Below are 24,895 nucleotides of genomic sequence, written 5' to 3'. Positions count from 1 at the left end.
AGCAACTCCCAGAGTTTGATTTTTCACAGGTTTTGAGGGGTTCCCAGCCTGGAGACACAACCCCTTCTCCTGCCTGCCTTGGGGTCCTGCACGTGGGTCAGGAGGTGCATGGAAAGAGGCTTGGAACAAGGGGATGTAGTGATAGGATGAGAGGGAATGGCTTAAAGATGCCAGAGGGCAGGGATGGATGGGATATTGGGAAGGAATTCCTGTCTGTGAGGGTGGGGAGATACAGGAACACTGTTTGACCCAGAGCAGCTGGGGCTGCCCCTGGGTCCCTGGGCCAGGCTGGACAGGGCTTGGAGCAGCCTGGGGCAGTGGGAGGTGTCCCTGCCATGGCAGGGGTGGCACTGGATGGGCTTTAAGGTCCCTTCCAACCCAAACCCTTCTGGGAGCCTCTGATGGAAAAGGTTTGGAGGTGTTGGGAGCCTGTATTGCTGCTGTGTTCTCACAGCACCTGGTCTGTGTTTGCCCTGGGCCCCTGTGGGGAGGGGGCCTGGGCAGAGCCCCCATCACCTGCTGCTGAAGAGGGAGCAGTTCCACGTCCCTGCCTGGTGTAAGTGTCCCTGTGGTGTTTGGGCTGAGTCAGAGCCATCCCCTGCAGCTCTCAGTGCCTGAATCTCCCGTTTATTTCCGGAGCTGCTGCCGTGGGATTCAGCACCAGCTGGCTTTGGCTGCTTTATTGCCAGGGACCCCATGCAGCAGCAAGCTGAGCCTTTCTTTGGGATGCAGTGCAGAAGAGGGAGAGCTTTGGCTTCTGGGTAGAGTTTGGGTTGTTGTTTGACAATTTAAATTAAAGAAATGAAATCAGCTTTTGATCAGTTTTTATTTCAAGCGGTTTTGTGTGGCCTCTGTGGGCTCTCAGTGTGTCCCTGCTGGTGCTGGAGCACTTTGTGGGGTGGAGGGAGGCCCTGTTCCCCTTGGGGTCTCTCCCCATCCCTGGAGAGCTCCCTCAGACTTACAGGATGTTGCAGGGCCCAAGAATTCCATTTTGGCTTTTTAATCACAGCAGAATGCATATTTGGAAAGTGATGGATGTGGGTGTGACTGAGACACGTCAGGACTGCCCAGGAGGATGCACCTGGAGGCTGTAATTGAGTCTCCTGCCCATGACTCCCCTCCTGCCTGCCCATCTCTTGTGCTGGATCCCAAATCTCCTGCAGAGCCCCCCCTGGCCATGGTTTGTGCCAGGGGGCTCAGCCTGTGCCCTCTGATGGGAAGGTTCCATGTGCTATCATACTCATTTTCCTGTGAAAATACAGAAATCTCTTCCACTTTGGGAGTGACTGAACTCCCTGGCTTTGCAGGTGCCCTTGTCTCAGATTTCTCTGGGACCAAGGCACTGAAAGGAGGGATTTTCTCAGCACCTGCCACAGCCTGGGCAGGAGATGCCCCTGTCACTGCTCCATCCATCTCATCTCATTCCCTCCCCTTTAATAAAACCAAATGCTTTCTGCCTTTCCCCCTGCCCACAGGACCGTGTTGGCTGTGGCAGAAGTGTCTGAGATGTGCAGATATTACAGTGGGAGAGCTCAGTGATGGCTTCTGCAGCATCTGGGACATTCCTGAGCACGCATTTGTGGTGATGTGCCTGTCACTCGTGTCCTGCCCTGGGCTGCTCAGCCAGGCTTGATGAAGTGAGTCTGCAGAGAAGGACAACATTTAAGAAGACAAAACAAACTACTTGAATTATGAGAGTGATATTTGCTGGGAAATAGAGTTTCATGCCTGTTTATTTGCTGTGATTGCTGCTTATTGCAAACAAAGGAGGTCAGAAGAGCTCCTTCTCTCTTGCATGCACAATGTGCTACTACAGTCTGCAGAGAGTGCTTTGGTGTGTTTCAATCCTACACCCAAACAACAGCCAGGAAAAGAGGCAGGATGTAGGGCTTTTTCTTCATCAAATAACTGAAGGGAAAACTAGAGAGGAATCAAGACCGTGGAAGAAGAAAAAAAAAAATTTACTTTTTCAGATATGAAATTCCCTTTGAATTGCATGTGGGAGTGTATTAAAAGATCCTTACAGCTCTAGGAAAAAGCCAGGACTGGTTGTGCACCTCCTCTCCTAATAGATGGTTGTGGGTTTGATCCAGCATTGTATGAAAAACACTCCTGCCCTTGGCTTTTTATAGCTTCAGCCATAAAAAAAGAAAAGTAATATTTTCCAGTACTTGGAAAGGTGCCACCTGAAAATTTTCTGGGAGAGCAAGTAGAGAAATCAAGCAGTGAGTATCAGTGTCACAGCTCTGGCATGCAGGAGCTGTGCCTCAGAACAGGGCTCACCAAAGCCAGAGCAGATTTACAGCTCTGGGATGGATTGTTGGATATTTTCTGTCCATGTGTTGTTCTGTCCTGCCCAATCTGTCCCATCTCTGTGTGGCTCCAGGCAGTTCTAATCTGCCAGGCTGCAAAAAGTCATGGAAACCTCCTGAACTGGAAAGGGACCCAGCTCAGGAGAATGAGAATCACTGGGGCTGGAAAATCCCTCCCAGCCCATCCAGTCCCAGCTGTGCCCCATCCCCACCTTGTCCCAGAGCTCTGAGTGCCACCTCCAGCCCTTCCCTGGGCACCTCCAGGGATGGGGACTCCAAACCTCCCTGGGCAGCCCCTGGCAGTGCCTGACCCCCCTTTCCATGGGGAAATTCCTGCTGCTGTCCCCCTGAGGCTCCCCTGGCCCAGCCTGAGGCCGTTCCCTCTGCTCCTGTCCCTGTTCCCTGGAGCACAGCCCGGCCCCCCCGGCTGTCCCCTCCTGGCAGGAGCTGTGCAGAGCCACAAGGGCCCCCCTGAGCCTCCTTTGCTCCAGGCTGAGCCCCTGCCCAGCTCCCTCAGCTGCTCCTGGGGCTCCAGACCCTTCCCAGCTCCATTCCCTGCCCTGGACACGCTCCAGCCCCTCAGGGTCTGTCTTGAAGTGAGGAGCAAAATCATCCAGTGCAGCCCCTGGCCCTGCACAGACACCCCAACAATCCCAGCCTGGGCATCCCTGGAGCTCCTGGAGCTCTGGCAGCCTCGGGGCTGTGCCCATTCCCTGGGCAGTGCCAGCACCCTCTGGGGAAAGAACCTTTCCCAAAATCCAACATAAACCTGCCCTGGCCCAGCCCCAGCTGTCCCTGTCCCTGTCCCCCAGAGCAGAGATCAGAGCTGCCCCTCAGGAGGAGCTGCAGCCCAGTGAGGTCCTGCTGGTGTCACTGGAGGCTGTGCCCAGGCTGTCCCTCCCTGCTCTGAAGATCATTCCAAACCCAGCTCCATACAAAGTCAGGTTTTTGTTTCTCCTGCATCCTCAGGGCCCTGAGCTCTGAGGAGCTGCTGCTGCTGCTGCTCTGTGTGCCCTGTGCCCCTCCTGCCCTCCAGGGATGGAGCTGCAACTTCTGCTGCCTTTGGGATGATTTGCAGAGAGGAAAAAGCCTCTTTGCTGCTCCATTGCTTCCCCAGCACTAATACAAACCAGCAGGCTGTGGAATAAATCCCAGTATTGATCTTTATTCCTCAGTGTGTTTGGACATGCTGCTCCTGACTTCCAGCAATGCTTTTTCTTGAAAACTGGGCAAGTAAAGGCTCTAAAAGCACACTTCTCCAGCTGTGCTTTACATTTGTTGGTTATTATTTCAGCCCATTCTGTGACCTGCAGGAGCAGCCTGGTTCCTTGGACACACAGGCAGCTGGGGCTGGCTCCCCCCAGAACTGGAGCGGTGGAAATTTTAGGGATTTGTGCTGCATGGATTTAGATGGGGCCACAGGGCAACTTTTTCTTTCCCTTTTGAAGCAGAGGTCACTGGGGCACACTTTGGCAGCTTGTGTGGGGTCAGGAGTGTGTCAGAAGCCTTTGGTGCTTGAAGTCCCAATATCTTCTTTAAACCCAGTTAGGAAGAAAATGCTTTGGGGAAAGCAGCTGGAGTTGCTTAGTGTCTGTTAGAGAGTCTCTTATTTGCACTGTGCTGCTCAGTGTCACCTGCAAACACTGTGACCATGGATTTGTAGCCCTGCACCTCGGGCTTCTTAATGCCATACATTCCACTAATTGTCAATTTTCCCTTCCTGACTGCAAAGTTATTACCTGTTCTTGTAAGGTGGGAACATGGTGCTTCAGGGAAGGCTTCTGTGGCAGGAGTGTGCTATAAACCAGTTCCTAATGTAAACAGAAGTATTAAATGATCACTTTGGCAGAGGATGGGATTAGTGTAATTTAACAACTTGCTTTTGTGCTCCTCTGAACTCCTCTGCTGAAAAATACCTGTGTTATCATAAATACTTCTGCCTAAACTGTGCTTATGAGAATAAATGAAGCAATTTAAGCTTTGGATACACTTCTCTCCAGTTGGCTTCCAAGGAAATCAGGTCTTGTGTGTTTGTTTGTGCCACCAGCCTGCTTCCCTGGACTGCCCAGAGCTTTTGTGTTCCAAACCAGCTCATGCCCAGCCAGATCAGGCAGAGGGGGAGTCAAGCTCTGCTGCTTTGACAGCCTTGCTCTTGCAGCCATTTGTGCAGTTTTCCAGCAGGAAAATCCAAGAGCAAGGAGGTGTCAATGACTTATTGTGTGTGTGTGTGTGAAAGAGCTGGGCATGGGCAGAGCTGGGTAAGTGGATGTGACACTCAGAATTGCTCTGGCTTTTATCTCCCTTAGATCTGTCTGAGCCTAATAACTTTATTACAAGAGCCTCTCGCCAGAGTAAATTCCCATTCTCTACATTCTGTTTTTACAACTTTGCAGATGATTTCTTCTTAGGACTTGCCAAGTAATGTGCCTTTAGAAATGTCTGTATGTCCCTAAATTGTAATGGCTATTTTTGAGACCCTAATTCTGAATAGAGCTGAACATTTCTGAAGAAGAATTACTGGGAATAAAGTAGGTGCTTTAAAATCGAGTTTCCTGGGGAAATGTGAGGAAGTTTCAGGGCTTTGTGGTCAGAAAGAGTTTGAGAATCTGGATCTATAAACAGTGAACTGTACCAGACAGCATTAGGTGTATTAAGATGCTTGGGTCACAGAAAATGTACATCATAGGATAGACACAATAGATTTAATGTTGGCAGGCCCTTTTGCAAGCAGACATGTGCACTGAATCAGCAAAATCCAAAGTAGAATAAGCAATTAATGAATGGAGCATGATGAGGAAGTGGCAGAATGAATAGCAGGCTGAGCATTTGCTTTCTTTAAAGCCTGCTCATAATCTTTACAAAGGCCAAATGGAGATCAATTCATTTCCTGGTGAAGCTTTATTTCAGAGGACAGCACAAATGCAGCTTGTTTGGTACCAGTGGGTTCCATTTGTGGAGCTGCTTGTCACCAGAAGGACAAACCCAGCAGGTTTTCCCTCTGCCATGGAGGTTTTCAGGCAGGAAGCAGCACAGATGTGTAGGGAAGAGCTGGGAAGCAGTGCCTGTTGATTAAGAGATGCAGGGAGCTTGAACCTGCCTGTGCTGGCACAGCAGGACTTGCAGTGGGATTTACAACATTCTGTCCTTCAGCCATGGAGCTTTGCAGCTCAGCCATGGGGAAATCATTCAATCCCTTCAGGGCCCCATGGATGCATCAGGATTTACCTCCCAGGCCTCCAGCTGCCAAGTCCTGGCGTTTTTCTATGGGCCAGAGGGAACCTGAGAAGCTGCAGGCAGCAAAGCCAAGCCCTGGGTGTGTCTGGATGTGTTTGGCTGTGCAGGTGGGGGGAGCTTTGGTGTTAGGGCTGGTGAAAAGCAGGTGAAAATCCAATGGCCTTGGTAAGGTGAGGATGAGAGACAAGAAGAGTCCAGAATTCCCCACTTTTCAGATGTGCATGCAAACCTCTGGGGTGTGTAGGTGACAAGGATGGCCTGGGACATCCCAAGGTGTGGAGTTGAGTTCATCAGAAACCACATTTAAGCCTTTAAAGTTCATTGTGTATCTCTGCACATATTTTGATATGATTTTGCTGTGTTTTGTCAAGTGTGTTATGGAATTATTTAGGTTGGAGAAGCTGCCCAGGACCATCGAGCCCAGCATGGCCAAGGCCACCACCATGTCCCCAAGTGCCACATTCATGGCCAGTGCTCCCCCAGACACACCCAGGGTGCACTCACTGCCACTGCTGGCTCCTCTGAGGTCTGGGCTGCTGCCAGGGTGACAGAGGAGTGTGTCACTGTGTCACTGTGGCAGGCTTTAGCTGCTCCTGTCAGCATCTCTGGTGTGGCAGCAAACAAATCTCCAGCCCCAAATCCTGGGCTCTGGGCTGGAGTGGCTCTGGAAGGTTCCTGAAGTGTCTGTGGCAGGGAGCTGTGGCTGCTGTCCTTTGGGTCTCTGCAGGAGGAGGCAAGCACAACAAAAAGGATGTAAACCCCCTTTGTGGGGCATCTCCAGCCTGTCCCTAAAAACTGACTGTGTTTTGGTTTGGGGTTTTATGAGGGGACAGGGAGAAGTTGGAGTATTTTTAATTGTGGTGGTTTTTTCCTTAACCTTGTGATAATTCAGCTTGTGTTTGACTGGCTGTGTTGGGTTGGATCCCTCCCTAGCTGCTGGGAGGTGTTTCATGGTGTTGCAGTTTTGCACTGGGTTCAACTGGGTGCCTTTGTGTGCTGGGGCTCTGAGCAGGTCCCCTCTGTCCCCCAGTTGTGTCTGTTGTGTATTTTGTTTGGCAGAGGTGGAGGTGTCACCTGGGACAGCAGAAAAGCCACACAGGAGCAAATCCCTCCACAGAGCAGCAGGGCTGGTGTGGAGCTTCCTCTGTGGAATAAAGGGAACCTTGTGGCACTTTGGAGTGAAGGCTGGTGAGGTCTTTGCTTTGTTCATTCTCCATCCTCAATGTCCCCTACATGAAGGGGCACCAGTATTTCTGGGCAGTTCATTGCATTCAGTTAACTGTACCTGACACTGGAATTTGAGGGGGAAAGCAGATCTGAATCAGTCCCATCTGCTGCTTTTCACCCTTTTGATGGTGCTTGGGACTCATTTTTATTCTTTTCCACCCACAGCAGTACAAATGTCTCACCAGTGTGTCAGTGTGCCCTGGTGAGCAGCCTGGGTTGGGCTGGCCTCTGGTGGTGTCAGCTCCAGGATTTGGGGATGGCTGAGCTCTCCCTGGTACCAGCTCTGGGATTTTGGGATGGCAGAGCTCTCTCCAGAGTCAGCTCCAGGGTTTTGGGATGGCAGAGCTCTCCCTGGTGCCAACTCCAGGATTTTGGAGTGGCAGAGCTCTTCTGGAGACAGCTCCAGGATTTTGGGATGAATGAGCTCTCCCTGGTACCAGCCCTGGGATTTTGGGATGGCAGAGCTCTCCCTGGTGCCAACTCCAGGATTTTGGAGTGGCAGAGCTCTTCTGGAGACAGCTCCAGGATTTTAGGATGAATGAGCTCTCCCTGGTGTCAGTTTTGGGATGTTGGGATGCTCTCCCTGTGTGACATTTGCTGGGATGGCAGAGCCCTCCCTGTGTGACATTCCCCATGCAGAAATTTGGCAGACAGGGCTCAGTGACACCCCTCTGCTGAGGCTGATCCAAATCTGGCAGAGGTTAAACAAACTTATCCAGTGATGTCTGTACCTAATGGGAAAGGTTTAAAAACCTCTTCATCTTCCAGTCCATAAAGCCGTCAGCAGCGTGGCTCTGTGATCACAAAGAAGAAGAGCTGTCTCTAAAAGTCCATTGTGCCTTTTAAGTTCATCATTTTTATGCCAGCTCTTCCAGCAGTGGCATCATTCCACCTTGTTCCAGGCAGCACAAGTGGTGGCCACTTTTCTTCTTCATTGCCCCAAGTCTGTCCTGGGGGTGTCAAACTCCTGGGTTCCAGTGAGATCTGTTCAAGTAAAACACTCCCACCTCAGGCTCTGCACCAAGGATTTCCTTCTCAGTTTGAGAGGGAGCTTTCCAGCAGTGCCAGTTTCATCCCAGCCTGCCTGAGCACACCTGGGGCATTTGCTGCTGGGACTTATCCCCAGCTGGGGTCTGTACAAATCATAAACAAGACAGGACTGCTGGGAACTGCCTTGAGCTGTTTTATTTTCCAGCATCAACCTCATTCCATGGTTATGGCAATGGGAAGATGCCAGCAGCTCACATCCCAGGCAGCAGACACAGAACTCAATGTCACAACTCACTTTAAAAGTTTTTTGCCCAATCCCACAAAGCAGAAGCACATTGACAGTAGTTCTATCCAAGCACTATAAGCACAAGTACCTTTGGTTAAACAATGCTTGCTTCTTTTGAATACAATACCTGCTTGTGAGCCTTAAAACACAATGCACAGAGCTCCATTATTAAGCTTAGAACTCCCTAATATCTCACTAGATAAACTGTTCTGTAGCTTAAGGAGTTATTCTAGACAAGTGTTAATACACAGACCATTGTTCTATTTGTCCTTGCTTTTCTACTTTTTAAATAATTTTTCTGCTGCCCAATCTCATGGCTGCTGCTTAGCTCCAGTCACAGTTCTGCTGTCTCTGGGGCCTGCCTTTTGCAGCTTTCCCAAACCCCTCTGATTTTATGGATTCCCACAGGACTGTCACCCTGGAGTCCCTGGCTGGGACATGAAGGGCTCCCTTCCCTCACTGCTGTTGGTCTGAACCTTCAGCCTGGGGCTGTGTCTGATCAGGGGAGGAAGAAGGTATTTTCACCTTCCCAAAAACCAGCTTCAGTGTGTTATACCTGACAGAAGTATACCAGGGATGGAGGGCTGGAACAAACTGTCCTTTGGCAGTGGCAGTGTCACTTCCCTGAGCTTGAAGGGAGCTCTGGTTGTGCCTTGGATGAGATGTCTGTGAGTTACCTTGTCCAGGACTGCACCTACATGAGCAGCTACAGAGCAGCAGCTGCCTCCAACAGAGGCTCTCAGAGCATGGCCTGGTGATTTACAACTTACAGATAATTTACATTTCCCTGTTAATTTACAGTTTGACATTGGTGCCTTCCATCTGGGAGCACCCAGCCCTTGCCAGTGGCCAGGACCTGGTGTTGTCCCTGTAGGGCAGAGTCAGGGCTCCTGTCTGTCTGTCATTTGGGGCAGTCAGGCTCCTGTCTGTCTGTCTGTCCTTGTGGGGCAGTCAGGCTCCTGTCTGTCTGTCCCTGTGAGCACAGTCAGGGCTCCTGTCTGTCTGTCCCTGTGAGCACAGTCAGGCTCCTGTCTGTCTGTCCTTGTGGGGCAGTCAGGGCTCCTGTCTGTCTGTCTGTCCCTGTGAGCACAGTCAGGGCTCCTGTCTGTCTGTCCCTGTGAGCACAGTCAGGTTCCTGTCTGTCTGTCCTTGTGGGGCAGTCAGGGTCCTGTCTGTCTGTCCCTGTGAGCACATCCAGGGCTCCTGTCTGTCTGTCCCTGTGAGCACAGTCAGGCTCCTGTCTGTCTGTCTGTCCCTGTGGAGCAGTCAGGGCTCCTGTCTGTCTGTCCCTGTGAGCACATCCAGGGCTCCTGTCTGTCTGTCTGTCCCTGTGAGCACATCCAGGGCTCCTGTCTGTCTGTCCCTGTGAGCACAGTCAGGGTTCCTGTCTGTCTGTCCCTGTGAGCACATCCAGGGCTCCTGTCTGTCTGTCCCTGTGAGCACAGTCAGGCTCCTGTCTGTCTGTCTGTCCCTGTGAGCACATCCAGGGCTCCTGTCTGTCTGTCCCTGTGAGCACATCCAGGGCTCCTGTCTGTCTGTCCCTGTGAGCACAGTCAGGCTCCTGTCTGTCTGTCTGTCCCTGTGAGCACAGTCAGGCTCCTGTCTGTCTGTCCCTGTGAGCACAGTCAGTGCTCCTGTCTGTCTGTCCCTGTGGAGCAGTCAGGTTCCTGTCTGTCTGTCCCTGTGAGCACAGTCAGGCTCCTGTCTGTCTGTCCCTGTGAGCACATCCAGGGCTCCTGCCCTGCCCTGCCCTGCCCTGCTGGAGCACAGGGGCTGCTCAGCCCATGGTGATGGGCTCTGAGCTGCCCTTGTCTCCCAGCCTGGGCTGCTCCTGGCAGGGGAGCTCAGGGTGCTGCTGCCTCTGCTGTGCTGCTGTCAAATGCTGCAGAGAGCCCTTGCAAAGCTGCTCCTTCACTCCATGCCTGTTTGGACATCATTCAGAGCTCAGCTCTGTTTGCAGGGCACTGTTTTAAAACAAACAGAGAACAAAAATGCCCCTGAATTTCCTGCCTGCCCAATCTACCTTGCCTGCAAAGAGAGAGAGGCAGCAGCCAGGCAGCAGGACCTGCAGCCTCCACTCCTGAGCCCTGCTGACCCCCTGTCCCCTTGGGCTGACCCCTCCATCCTGAGCATCATAACCTCAACATCTTGTGTTTAATCCCTCCTGCCTTGGTTAAGGGGACAGCAGCCTCCTTCTCCTGAGGACCTGTCAAACTGGGAGTCCCCAGCTGTGCTCTGGATGGCCAGATGTGGCCATGGGGAGACCCTGGAGCTTGGTCATGCAGGGCAGAGGCTGTGGCCAGCCCTGCCTTGTCCTCTTGGGGCTGATGAGGAGCCAGGGGCTCTGTGCAAGAACTGGGCACAGTGGATGTCATTCCTTGTGCCAGGTGACAGGGACACACTGTGGGCTCCTGCACCACACACAGGGGGAGTCCTGACCTCTGTCTCTGGAATGGGGTAACATTGCTGGTACTTCCCATCTGAGGAGTGCTCTCAGTTTTGGGAACCTCAGCACTGAGAGATGCAGTGGTGACTCAGTTGCAAGGTGTTTTCCTGAAGGAGCAATCTCTGGAATTGCTGCTCTGGAATAGCAATCTCTGGACTCTGGGGAGAATTTCACTTCCTGTGCACTAATTCTGACCGAGCTGTGTCTCACACACCCTTGCTCTAATGTGGCAGCTCCATAGCTCATTGTAGAAAAGGGATTTAAATATGTGTGAGTGGAACTCTCTCTCTGCTCCTGAGCCATGTTTTATAGGAACAGCTCCACAGCCCTGTGGAAGATGTGCCAACATAGCTGAGCACTTCTATAATGTCCACAGTGTTTTTAAGGACAGGAAGTAACAATTCATTTATTCTGCTGATCAAAAGAATATTTGCCTGTTTAAATATTCACACTCTTGAGCCTGCTACAAGACTGAAATGTCAGGAGGGGATAAGCTCCTGATAAGCACGTTAGCTGGATTTATTTAGTGTGATGGCCAAAAGAGAAATCATTAATAAGTCAGGATCCAGACTGGGGAGCTCCTGGGTGCTCAGAATTAGAAATAAAGGTGGGGGTGGGGGGAGGAGGGAGGGAGATCTGGCACTCTGATATGGAGGAGAGGAGGAAATCTTGGAGAACCCATCATCAGGATCTACTTCATAGAGGCGTGCTGTCCATAGTCAGAACCACCACATTCTTTGTCTGCCCTGTATTCTCCCACAGGCACACAGGATCTGCATGGGCTGAGATGATCTTTAAGGTCCCTTCCAGCCAAACCCCACTCAGTGATCCTGTGATTTGGGTCCATTTTGTGCCAGCTGGCACAGATTGCTGTGTCAGACTCTCCCTGTGTGCTGTCTGTGATGGCTGATCCCACAGAGCTGGACAGGGGTGCAGCAGGACCCCATCAGCAGCTGTAGGAATAACTCCAGAGGGTGAGGGAGCAGCACAGAGCCCTAAAGCCATGGGTGTTCTGCAGACCTGGGGGGCACAGAGCCCTAAAGCCATGGGTGTTCTGTAGGCCTGGGGGGGCACAGAGCCCTAAAGCCATGGGTGTTCTGCAAACCTGGGGGGCACAGAGCCCTAAAGCCATGGGTGTTCTGCAAACCTGGGGGGCACAGAGCCCTAAAGCCATGGGTGTTCTGCAAACCTGGGGCACAGAGCCCTAAAGCCATGGGTGTTCTGCAGACCTGGGGGATTCAGCCCTCTCCATGGTGGTTGCTGCTGGTGGCATTTCAGAAGGACAGGTAGAGATGTCCCCTTCATGCTCTGGGGGACATTTGTGTCCTGAACAGCCCTGGGGGGCACCCCTGGGAAGATGAGGGATGGTGCAGCATGGGAGCTGATGGTGCTGTAGTTATGAAATAGAACTCAGGTTCTGTGCCAGTCTGAGCACAGACTCTGCTCCTCAGACCCTTCCTGAGCAGCACAGAGCAGTTCCACTCCTGCCCCTGCTCCCAGGGGCACAGCACAGTCCTGTGTGCCCCAGAGTGATCTCCCAGGGTGCTGCCATCCCTGCCTGTGCCAGGCACCAGGCAGGCCAAGGGACTGTGTGTTCCACAGAGCAGGCTGCTGTTTCCCTGCTGTTATTTTACTGACCTTTTCTGCTGGGTGTATTTTCCAAAGCAGAGCAGGGCCTGCCCACCCTGAGTGGCTCCTGTTCCAGCCTGTGTGGAACATGGGCACTGCACAGGGTGTCCTTTGTGCCCTGGCTTTGAGGGATGCACAGTTGTTGTGGCTCTGCTCCCAGGGAACAGGAGGAGAGGGAACAGCCTCAGGCTGGGCCAGGGGAGGTTTAGATTGGATATAGAGGAAATTTCTCACTGAAAAGGGGGTCAGGCCTTGGAAGGAGCTGCCCAGGGAAGGGGGGGAGTCCCCATCCCCGATCTGAAGGCCAAGGAGTGAAGAGTCCTTGAAGCCAAGCAGTGCCTCTGCTGTCTAGGAACAGTCCACACTCCAGGCTGTCCTTTATCTGCATTTATTGGTGTTGATCAATGGGTTATGTTGGGAAGGGAAGGTGTGGAAACCATTGGGGTTTGGCTGATGCCAGACAGGGCAGTTCCAGGTGGTTGATGGAAATGGCTTTGTGCCCCAGGTGAGAGGTGTTAATTGAGTGGTAGAATGGATCTTGTTAAATCACTGGGCAGCAAGAGGTGCTTTGTAAATGTTAGCTGCCACTTTGTGGCCTCTCTGTGCTCCAGGAGTGTTTGTTGTGATTTCCAGGTGATTTTTCTGCTGAGGGATCATGAGGCAGTAAATGCTGGGATATCCCTTTTCTGTTACTGAGACAGACAATAAACATCCTAATCCCGCTGCCTGCTCTGAGGAGTGGATTTACAGCTGTGTGCTGAGCAGAAAACAAACGATCAGAGGATTCAAAGCAGCCTCTGCAGCAGGCAAACACGAGCTGGAGCAGAGCTGGGGTTTATGCTTTTTGTCTTTTGAATTTGGCTGACTTGATTAATCCAGCCTGATGTGTGCCAAGCTGTTCAGCAGAAACTCAGCCCTGCTTCCTCTTTCCACAGCTCCCCTTGTCAGCCTTCCTTTGTTTGACTTTTTTTGTCTTACATAAACCAGGTGAAAAGATGTTCTCTGTAAATACATTTGTTTGGTGGGTTTCCTTGCAGGTTCTCATGTTGCAGACTTGGGCTTTATGTAGAATAAAGATCTGGGAGCCAGTAAAGGTGGTGGTGGTCACAGTGCAGGAGTTGTGTCACCTCTGCACCCACCCAGATTCTGTGTCCCTGCAGGAGGGGCTGGGGAGGATGTTGGGAGTTGTTTTATGCAGGGGCTGCTGTCAGTCCCCAGCTCCACAGTCTACTCTGAAGTGACAAAAGATGTCCTGGAATATCCTGACTTGAAGGGAGCCCCAGGGATCATCCAGTCCAGCCCTGGCCCTGCACAGACACCCCAACAATCCCACTCGGGGCATCCCTGGAGCTCTGGCAGCCTCAGGGCTGTGCCCATTCCCTGGGCAGTGCCAGCAGCCTCTGCGGGAAGAGCCTTTCCCTGAGCTCCATCTACACCTCTCCCTTCATGGCTGAGCCTTGGACCAATACAGAGCAAACCCGTTTTTCCCCCCTGTTGGAGGCCAAGAACATTTCTCAATGAGACCTCAGCAAGGTCCTTAAATTAAACCCAGTGCTGAACATGGGCAGTTTTTCCCCAGCCTCCTCAGACTTGGAGAGTTTTGTGAGCATGATTTAATGAAACATATTCAAGCATGATTTAATGGGACATAAAATGCCTCTTTGATACCTCATTGATCTAAAGGAGAGACAAAACTGTGAGGTGGCTCTTTCTTTCCACTACTGATCCATGATATTTCAATATAAATCCTACAAGCAGGTGCCAGCCTGAGTTTAATTGGAGAGAGCAGGATTTAGTGGGACAAAATGTAATGGTGTGACCTGCACTGATTCATTTCCAGATGTTGGCAGGTGCTCTGTGCTCAGGGGGGTGTTTCCCACCTACAAAGCAGGGATGGGGAGGGATCCCCTGCAGCCTCCCTCAGTTTTCTCCTGTCAGGACTTGTTGCAGACTGGCCCAGTGCCTCTGTGTCATGGTGGGTGCTGGGACCTTTCTGAAGAAGACACTTTAGGGGCACAGGCAGGTCTGTGCTCACCCTGGGTGATTTCAGCTCTTCTGGGACCCAGGAGATGCAGAACAAGGGGTCTGCATGTGGGGTTCTAGGGAGAGCTTTATTGAGCTTCTTCCTTCCTCAAAAGGGTCCAGGGACCAAGAGCTGCTGAGCAGGGAAAGCAGAGTTTATATGGGGATCTTGAGGGGTGGGGCAGAACACCAGGGCCAATGGGATGAGGACACAGGGGTGGAGCCAAGGGGAAGGGCCAATGGGATACATGGAATCTGCATGTCACAGCAAGGCATGCTGGGAGAAGCCTTTTTCCTCACCCCAACAATGGTGGCTCTCCCTTTAGACGTTTTCCCTGGACTCCTAAGCTGTGGCCTCTTTCCCTGCTGGCCCATTGGCCTCCCCACCTTTGTCCTGCAGGTGTGGCAGGACCTGTGCCCTGGGGCCACCTGCAGATGTGCACGTGGCTGGAGAGCACCTGCTCCATGGGCAGGGAGAACCTTCTGAGGCAGCCTTTGGGACTGATGGAATGAGGAATGTGGGCTAAATTCCACATCTGATGATGGGCTGGGCTTCAGCTGGGGGTAGGTAATCACTGACACTGGAATGTGTTGTGGTGGTCTGACCCTTGTATTTCATTTAAATGTAGAAGTTTTCAAGTGCAGGGAGTGTTCCCCTGAGCATTCAACTTCTGGAATGAGACTTGCTTTGGGCTGGCCACATACAGCACGAGCTGGGTGTTAGAAATAAAACCTGAGAATCACAGAATCCCAAGTGCTTTGGGTTGTAGGGACCTTAAAGCCCATCTTGTCCCAGAGGGGGACACCTCCCACTGTCCCAGGGACACCTCCCACTGTCCCAGGCTGCTCCCAGCCCTGTCCAGCCTGGCCTTGGGCACTGCCAGGGATCCAGGGGCAGCCCCAGCTGCTCTGGGCACCCTGTGCCAGGGCCTGCCCACCCTGCCAGGGAACAATTCCTCATTCCCAATATGACTCTCTTTGAGCTTAAAACCATTCCCCCTTATCCTATCACTGCTTATCCTTGCAAAAATTCCCTCTCCAGCCTTCCTGTGGGCCCCCTTTAGGCACTGGAAGGGGCTCTAAGGTCTCACTGAATTTTGAAGGATTTTGGCCTGGGATCTGAATTCCAAGGGCCCTGGCTGGCACACAGCCAAGGGCTGAGGGGATAACTGTGGGCAGGGGGTGTCAGGAGTCTCAGCTGACGTTTGGTGCATTGCCTGGGACTCTTCCTGAGCCCCTGGAGCTCCTGCTGGCACCTGGGGTCAGTGCTGGATTCTCTGTGCTGTTCCTCAGGGCTGTCATTGAAGTTCTGAAGGCAGCAGGGATTTCCCACCCTGTGCCCACCCACCCTGCTGAAAAGGCAGCCTCTCAGCGGGCAGGGTGCTGTTCCTGGGGGTGCAGGTGAGGAGGGAGGTGTGGGGGCTGCAGCCATGGGCAGCCTCAGCTGTCCCAGCACTGCTGACCCACAGTGAGTGCCCCTGCAGGGTGTGAGTGCTCCCCAGTGAGGCAGTCACACCTGTGCCTCTGCCTGCACATGGGCTGAAGGATGAAGCATCCAGATCAGGCCTTTTTCTATGGAAAATGTTTAAAAGAAAAAGCCCAAACCACCCAACAAGCCAAAGCCCAGCACTCCCCACCCCGTGCCCTCACCATTCCCAGTTTCCTGCAGCTTCTCCCTGGCCTTCCCAGTGATGTCTGAGCTCAAGTGTTGCTCTGCCCTTTGCCCTTCCCTTCCCAGGACAGCTCCAGTGTTTTCCTGCACATTTGCAGGATATTTGCTGGTTTGTGCATGGAGGAAGCCTCGTGGAGCTGCAGGCTGTGGCAGAGCATCCCTCACCCCACAGCTTTTGGCACCAGCACTGAAGGGACCCCGTGGGAGGAGTACAACAACCTTGGTGTTAATTTGGTTTAAAATTGCTGCTTCCCCAGCTCTGGGGTGGGAGCCAAAGCCACCAGAGCAAGGTGTTGGTGCAAAGCCTCTCCTGCCTCTGGAGAACTGGAGCTTTGTGCCCCAGCAGTGTGGGCTGGCCTTCCCCACTCCTCCCTCCCAGGCTCATCTCCTCTCCCTGGATCCTTGTCCGTCTGTGCTGGCCTTGGGGAGGGAGAGCCCTGCTAGGAGTGCTGCAGGGAGAATGCCAATGAGCAGGAGATGAGCCTCAAAGAGCTGGGTTTGGATTTGCCTCCAGAGCTCTTTGATCACTGGCTGAGCTCTTTATCCCCTGCAGCATTCCTTGGGGGAAGGCTGCCCAGAGGTGAGCAATGATTAAAAGGAAACATTCCTGCTCCTGTGACAGCCTTGACTTCACCAGAGCAGGTATCAACATCAACCAAAAGCTGTTTTTAATGTCTGAATCAGTTTAGTTTGACTTTCTTGGCAGGATTTCAGGGTCACTTGTCACTTTGCCCCATCATGACCATTCTTTCATTCATTTTAAAGAAAGATTTTCCCTTTGGAATATCCATTTCAGTGTTTGGTTCCCTTCTGTTGAGCTCTTGGCTTGCTGTAGGGTAGGCAATAATTAAATCACGAAACACAACCATGTTGTCACCCAGCAAACTTGTTTAACTAAAGAAGATCCATAGAGAAAACTCTGTTTCCGTGGAAATCTTTGTCTCCAAGTCTCATTCTGGAGTCTGAAGAACGCCTGCTGTTGCCTAAGAAACACCCAGGACAATTAAATGCAGAGGCATTGCTGGGGAGTGGAGGAGCTGCTGGGATGTCACTCTGCCTTTGGTCTTTCTCTGCTTGTCTGGGCAGGGTTTGCTCCATGCACACTCGTTGTAATTCTGGGAACTCTGCTCCTGTTCCCTGTCTAATCTGTGAGGGATGTGGGGACGGGGTGGGGAGGCTCCTTCTGTCCTTGCCCCACCTGGATTTATTGTAGGGGCAGCTGGAGAGTTGAATTAAATTGTTGGAAGTGGTTGAAGTGGGCAGGGTGCTGTTCCTGGGGGTGCAGGTGAGGAGGGAGGTGTGGGGGCTGCAGCCATGGGCAGCCTCAGCTGTCCCAGCACTGCTGACCCACAGTGAGTGCCCCCTGCAGGGTCTGAGTGTTTGCTTTGCACAGTTGCTCTGTTAAGAGGAGGTGTCTAGTTGAGATAAACGTGGCAGGGAAATATCAGTGTCCCTGTGCTCCCTGGAGAGCTGGGGGCACCTGGAACACCCCTTCCCTCTGAGCTGCCCCAGCCCTGCTCCATGGATGTCCCTCTGTCCATGTGTGTCCATGGAACATGGACCTGCTGCTTGCCAGGGTTGGTGCTGGTGCAAACCTGGGAGCTCCTGCTTTTGTCCTGCTCTGGAGTCTGTGTGAGCAGAGAGCCAGCCCCAAACAGTGCCCGAGTTCAGGAATGATTCCTGAAACCTGGGAGGTGATCACAAGGGTTTGGGTTTGACCATCCTGGCTGTGGAGTGCAAAGACACCAGGTCACAGCACTGCTTCAGAGCCAGGAGTGTGCTCAGGAGTATCTGCTGGGAGAGCAAAAACATTTATTGAGACTATTTAACCAAGGCTCATTTTATGTTCATTTCTTTCCAAAGCAAATGGGAGGAAAAATCCCAAGTGCTGTTTAAGAACAAGGCTCATTTCTGAGCACCTGTAAATCTTGGGGCTGAGTGGGACTGGGGAGTTTCCCTTGAACTGCTGGAGGCATTTGCTGTGTTCTGGAGGCCACTCTTGCTTATCTGCCCACACACACAGGTGGGGTGGGTGTGACCGTGTTCACAGGGGTCTCAGGTTGAGGGAAGAGATGAGGATCTGACTCCATGTTTCAGAAAGCTGATTTATTATTTTATGATATATATTATATTAAAACTATACTAAAAGAATAGAAGAAAGGATTTCTTCAGAAGGCTAGCCAAGAATAGAAAAAGAAGGAATGATAACAAAGGTTTGTGTCTCAGACAGTCTGAGCCAGCTGACTGTGATTGGCCATTAATTAGGAACAACCACATGAGCCCAATCCCAGATGCACCTGTTGCATTCCACAGCAGCAGATAACCATTGGTTACATTTTGTTCCTGAGGCCTCTCAGCTTCTTAGGAGGAAAAATCCTAAGGAAAGGATTTTTCATGAAAGATGTCTGTGACAGGGTGAGTTCTGGATGGGCCTGGGGCTGCTCTGCTTTGCTGTGCTCTCTCCCCAGCAGCAGCGACTCGAGGCTGGATCTGCACTGGGGATCCCTGGCTGTGCACAGCTGGGAGGTGGCACCCTGGCATTTGTCACGTGCCTGGCTGGAAATGCTGCTCTGTGACCTCTGCTGACCCTTCTGCCCTTTGTGCTGCAGGTGCAAAGAGCTGAAATACGGGAAGGACCTGCCCCAGATCTCCATCATCTTCATCTTTGTGAACGAGGCGCTGTCGGTGATCCTGCGCTCGGTGCACAGCGCCGTCAACCACACCCCTGCCCCCCTGCTCAAGGAGATCATCCTGGTGGACGACAACAGCGACGAGGGTGAGCAGCACTGGCAGCTCCAGCTTGGCCAGGAGGGGCTGGGTTTGGTCTGCAATCTCCTGGAGGGTTCCTGGGGAAGGGCACATGGGGTGAGGGGGTGGGTGTGCTGCTGGCACAAAACTCTCTGCAGCTTCTCTGGTGAGGAGCAGGGTCAAAGCACAGTTAAATCCGAGAGAGTTGTTTGAAAATGTAGCTGGGAGCTGGAGGGTGAAGGAAAGCAGAGAGCCATCTGGCCTTTCCCTTTAGTACCATCCAGGAGCTCTGGTCTCAGGGTGTCCTTGTTTCTGATAATAACTTTGGTTGTTGCAGATAGGCATCTCTAAATATTTGCCAGGACAAGAGCCTGGAGCCCAGAGGGATTTCTGCTCTGGCACCTCCCAGGGGTGTTAACTGAGATGTTTCCTCTGTGTGTGCCTCACTTTCCCTGCTGTAAAATACCATCCCAGGCTTTATAGATGGCTGGTGCTCTGCAGGGACCCTCATTCCCTGAGTTCTGGAACAGGAAAGATGAAGAGGAGGAAATAATCCCAGCTCACCCATCCAGGTCAGGTCCTGCCACAGCCTGGAGGGGATGTTTGGTTTCCCACATTACACACAGGTGTCCTTTGGTTCAACCTGCTCTCAATCAGTGTTGTCATTCCTTCCCTTCTGGCTTTTGATAAGACAGAACTGAAGGAAGCATTTTCAGACTCAAATTCTTCCAAGAATCTTCTTTTTTTTCCTCCCAATATCCACTCAGACAATATAATCAGGGCAGTTAAAATCCTTGTGAAGGACAGCAAATAGTTAAGTGACTTTGTTTACTGCCTTCTTCAGTTGTGCTGTGTTTTCATCCTTTTAATGTTATTTGAAAAAAAATTAATGCAGGAGTGCCATGGATGCTGTGATTGGAGGGAAGAGCAGGGCAGGGAGCAGGGTGTGGAGCGCTCATTTCCAGAGGAGCTGAGAGCTCTGCCTGTGAGGAGAGGAGCTGGTGCACAGTGAGCTGTTCAGGCTGCAAACACAGGCACTCAAACACCACAGTGATGAGCACCACAGAAAGCTGATGAGTTCTAATCAGTAAAGGAATCAGGAGGGCAGGTGGGAACCACAGCAGCTCCAGGGCAGGGGCTTGGATGGTGCCAGGGTGAAGCTGTGGGATTTCAGAGCTGTGAAGGGGAGGGCAGGGGAGGTGCTGCTGGGGAATCCCACAGTGCCCAGCACCTGAAATACCAGAATGAGAGGCTCCTTCTCCAAATTTTATCCTATTAATGGGGCAAAGAGAAGAACTCTTTCAAAGAGAAGCCATTGGTGATAATCACTGAGCTTCTCCCTCATTTCTGTGCAAAAAGGATGTGTTTCTGAACAGCCTCTTCCTCACTCAGGGTGAGGCTGATGGTGAGCCAGGTGCCCTGGAGACACTGGAAAAGCACAGGACAGCAAAACAAATCCTTCCTAAATTGTCTGCAAGGCCACAGCTGCAGCTGGCAGTGAGGATCAGGGTGGGATCCTGTACCCACTGTGGGATGGCAGGGCACCCCTGGGGTTTGGCAGGGTTGGGGCAGAGGGGTGCCCAAAGCTTGGACTGTGTTCAAGCACTTCCAGCTCTGGGCTTTCACAGAATCCCAGAAAAGTTTGGGTTGGACGGGACCTTAAAGCCCATCCAGTGCCACCCCTCCATAGCAGGGACACCTCCCACTGTCCCAGGCTGCTCCAAGCCCTGTCCAGCCTGGCCTGGGACACTGCCAGGGTTGTGTTGGAGTGTTGGGGTTGTGTTGGAGTGTTGGGGTTGTGTTGGAGTGTTGGGGTTGTGTTGGGTTGTGTTGGGGTTGTGTTGGGTTGTGTTGGGGTTGTGTTGGGTTGTGTTGGGAGTGTTGGGTTGTGTTGGAGTGTTGGGGTTGTGTTGGAGTGTTGGGGTTGTGTGTTGCAGTGTTGGGTTGGAATGTTGGGTTGCGTTGGAATGTTTGGTTGGAGTGTTGGGTTGTGTGTTGCAGTGTTGGGTTGGAATGTTGGGTTGGGTTGGAATGTTTGGTTGGAGTGTTGGGGTTGTGTTGCAGTGTTGGCTTGCAGTGTTGGGTTGTGTTGCAGTGCTGTACAGCACCAGGGAGGGAGAGGCAGGGAGATGGCCCCGACTGATGGACAAGTTCAAACATCCTGGGCACAAGGTGGGAAAATCCCAGCCTCCTGGCACAGCTAGGCTGCATCCCACCCCGAGGGTGCTTTGGTTGGAATCAGGAGTGTCCAGGGTCCCTCATGGTGGCCCAGGGCTGTGCTGAGGGTTGGACATCCCTGAGGAGTTCTGGCCTCAGAAATGTTGAGTGCACCAGGAGTGTGGGGTGAGGGCTGAGGTGGTGTCATCAGCTAGGAGGGTGAGTTAATAATGCCAGTGTTCTGCTGCTGAGGCTTTGCAGGCCTCATGACAAATGAGATTTTTAAGGAGGGATTTGAAGGAAGATAATGAGGTAACTTGGCAGATGTTTATGAAGAGCTCCTCCCAAGCGTGTAATAATCTACTTTTCCCATGTAAAAGAAATTATACAAACCAGAACGTATCTCTGGGACCATGTGCTCCCTCTCAGCATCCTGGAGGAGCTGCAGTGACAGCCAGGAATTATTAATGGCAATAACATTGTCACAGAGTTCCCACTAATGGTGGGCAATCATTCTGAGCAGCAACAGCAGCATCATGGAGTTGATGCTTTGGATATTACAAACAAAGTCATCATAATAAATAGATTTGGCTTCTACAGGAAAATAATTACAGGAAAATAGTGCCTCATGAGCTCTCAGATTTAGAGATGAATCCTGGAGGATCAGGCAGAGGATGGGGCTGTGTGGGTGTGACTTTGGAGGCTGTGATTGAACAAGAAGGAATTTCTTCAGCCTCTGTGGGAGCAGCTGTGTGGGAGTGAGGGACAATTCCTGTGGCTGCAGCCCAGGAAAAGCCTTTGGAGGCTCAGCTGTGTAACCTGAGAGAAGGTTGGCTCCAGGGAGCAGTGCCCAAGCCCAGAGCTCTGCTGTCCCCTGGGTCACCAGAAGCAGCTTTGGGGAAGTTGCTGAAGGCTCAGGACAGTCCCTGGCTGGGCTTTGTGTGGGTTTGTCAGGGGGCAAGAGGAACCACAGCAAATCTGGGTAACTGAAGAACAAAGCACCAAATATTAACAGAGATTTCCAAATCAAGTTTTGAGATTAGCCCCAGGGGTGGAGGCAAGAGCTACCTGCCCTGCCCACCTGGCTCTGTGCCCTCCAGGTAGAGCTGTGACAGCCAGGAGCAAAGCCTGGTGCTGCTGTGAGGTTTCAGGCTGGAACAAAGAGCTTCTGAAGCCTCATTAGACACTCCCCGCTCTCAGCTTTGTTGTACAACAGCACAGCACAACACAAAAGTGTGCAGTGAGAGATTAAAGTTAATGAACACCAGCATTCTGATGCTTTATGTCTGAGCTGTAAATAGATAAAAGATGCCAATGTAATGTAACAGGGAAAAAAAATCCCTCCTTGAAGGAGCAAGCTTGGGGAGTTGTAGCTTGAACCCCCTTCTCCCTTGAGCTGCACATTACACTTCATAAAGACTCTTTTGGAGGCTGCTTTTGTTTGTGCTTGTTGCAGGGCTGTAATTCCAAAGGCAGTGTGCAGGTTGTGTTTGGGAGTGATAACGAGGTTCCCTGGCTGGGGGAGGATGCAGCCACGTGCCCCTGAGATGCTCTGTTATCTCACAGCTGCACACTTTGTCTGACTCTGTTGCTTAATCATCACCTGCTTTTTTTTTAAAGTTGTTGTTGTTGTGTCTTTTAGCGTTTTTAATCTGGGATAACATCTCTTTGAAAAGCAAACCTCTCGGAATACAGGACACCCTCTGGATAAAAGGCTGTTTAAAGGAGCTGGCTCCACCAGGGGAGACATGCTCAGGGTTGTAATTTACTTGGGTCTGGTACTCGAGGGATCCCCTCCTTGTTGTGCTCATTCCAGCAGCAGCAGCACCTGTGCCTCGATCTCCTGGGAGCTGCCTGGGTGTTTGTGCTCAGAGGGAGCTGCAGGAGCTGAGCCACATCCCAGCCTTTCCCAGGGCTGAGCATGGGGTGTTTAACTGGAGCATGGGGTGTTTAACTCAGGCTGAGAGAAGGAGCTGATGCAGCCTGAGCATGGGGTGTTGTTTCACTGGAGCTGACCTGGGCTGTCCCACTGGTGCCCAGCTCTGAGGCTCTGTGAGGAGAGCAGCAGAGCAGCACAGGGTGGGTTTCTTGGTGTGAGAGACAACTGCTCACTTTGAAAATTTAAAAAGGTTTATTAAACCTTAACAAAAATACAGCAAAGGGCTACATAAGGAAAAAGCTGCAGCACTGGGAGCTGCCCCTCATGCACACCACATGGCCAGTTCATCTTCAAGCTGGATGCTCAGTCTTTTATACCCCTGGGGTTGCATCAGCCAGCCCTGGCCCCTCCCAAAGTCTGTCAGTCAGCTCTGCTTTGCCATTTATCAGTGCAGACTGCTTTGTACCTGCATTGGAGCTCAGGTGTTGCCATGCCCACCCCCTGAGCACCCCAAGCTTTTCCATTCCCACCTGCCCCGTGCAAGGGACACCTGTGCAGCTTCTTTGTACCTGTGCCAGACAGCCCAGGCTGTCTGATGGCAACAATACAGGGGGAAAGGGAACTGTGGGGAGAACAGAGGACATCTAAACTACACTAACATAACTGTACATCACTAAAGCTTCTCTTAATATTCACACAATAGTTATCTTTTAATTGTGAGAGCCAATCATCTCATTATCCAGCTATAACAGTTGGGGTGTCTGTGCAGGACAGGAGCTGGGATCCATGGTCCTTCTGGGTCCCTTCCAACTCAGGGTATTCTTGATTCTCTATGGGGTTTTGCTGAACCAAGTGAGCAGAGGCTGGAGCTGCATGCCCTGACTGGGACCAGCTTTCCCTGGGAGAGCTGACTCATGCCCTGCTCCACTGTCACAGTTTCCTCTTGTACAGCTGAAGGTAAAAACTTTCAGAAACTCCCCTGGCTCTGAGTCTCTCTGAAAAGTGTTCACATGTATTTATTGCCTGTTTTATGAAGGAGCTGCTTTAATGATTTCCTGCAGAAATCCCAGCCCTGATGGCTTTGGAGTTTCAGGCAGGTGACAAAGTGGGACCGGGGTGCCTGGGGTCTCCCATGGCCCTGGAGCACTCCCAGCCCTGAACCCTCCATGGTTCTGATAACACCTTGGCCTCTGTAGGCTTTTCCCACCCAGCTGAGCCTGGCAAACACAAGGATGTTTTCCTTAGGGGTGTGGAGGTGTGGTCCTCTCCCAAGGACACCTGGCCAGTGCTGCACAAGGAATTCCCTGCTCTTGGTAAATCCTTGAGCTTCTCTGGTGCTGCTGCTGGTCTTTGCTCCTCTCTCTGTGTGGCCACAGGCAGTTCCCACCTTTAGTTCTGGGGGCTACCACAGCATGTGGAGAGGTTTGGGCAGGATTTGGGGTGGGGATGTGTCTGGGTTTGAAAAGCCAGGTGTCTGCTTAAGAAAGGCGGGACCCTCCCCTGAAATGGAAAATGTAAACCCCCTCCCTCTGAATTATTATAATTTTGAAATTAGGGCCCTCAGGCAAAGATATGGGAAGAGGAATAACAGTTCTTTATTAGGAAAACTAAAAATACAAATGTAATAGTACAGAAAAAAACCCACAAACCACTGCCAGAGTGAGAGCAGTCCCTGTCCCCTGTGTGTCAGGGGGTGGCACAGCCCCATCCCATGGGGGCTCAGCCCTCCTGCAGTGCCAGCTGTGGCTCTGCTGGAGCAGGGATCCTGCACAAGGGGGGAGTTTTCCTCTGCAGCTCCAGGGCTGCTGCAGATGGGCCTGGGCTCCCTCTGGCCATGCAGGGCAGCAGAAGCTGCTCCTCTGGCAATGCACTGGGCAAAGGCTGCTGTGCTGTGCCAGGCTCCCATTGGATCCAGGTAGGAATGCTTGGCTCCTGCCCTGGGCGCAGCATCTCCCCATGGGATGCTGGAATTGGATCAGCCCTGCAGGGACACTCAGTGGCCATGGACAGCAGAGATCTCCTGCAGGGAGGATTGGCTGGGGGAGAGATCAAGAAAACTGCCCCAAGAACAGCAGAGAACTGCCCCAGCTCTGACACGTGGGGACAGAACACACACCCCCAGCCACACTTTCAGCCTCAGACAGGATGGAGCAGTGGATGTTTCTGTGCTTGCATGGGCTCATGTCCATGGTGGAGTTACTTGGCACCAGGTGGTTCCATTTCCCTGCAGCTCCATTTTCCAGCTCGTGTAGGTGACAAAACAGTTTGTAACAGATAACATAAGTCATTGCAG

General features: G+C 52.0%; 1 protein-coding gene across 1 annotated transcript in view; it reads left to right on the top strand.

The window, feature by feature from the left end:
* GALNT17 (polypeptide N-acetylgalactosaminyltransferase 17) overlaps nt 1-24,895 on the top strand; it is a 252,120-nt gene that overhangs the window by 63,930 nt on the left and 163,295 nt on the right. The window contains exon 3 of the mRNA XM_066563263.1: nt 18,428-18,594. Coding sequence (XP_066419360.1) covers nt 18,428-18,594 — 167 coding nt within the window. The remainder of the gene's footprint in view (nt 1-18,427; nt 18,595-24,895) is intronic.

This window comes from Molothrus aeneus, chromosome 20 (genome assembly GCF_037042795.1).
Source record: "Molothrus aeneus isolate 106 chromosome 20, BPBGC_Maene_1.0, whole genome shotgun sequence".
Lineage (NCBI taxonomy): Eukaryota > Metazoa > Chordata > Aves > Passeriformes > Icteridae > Molothrus > Molothrus aeneus.
The sequence above is the reverse complement of the archived record's forward strand: the minus strand, read 5'-3'. Positions and strand labels throughout refer to the sequence as shown.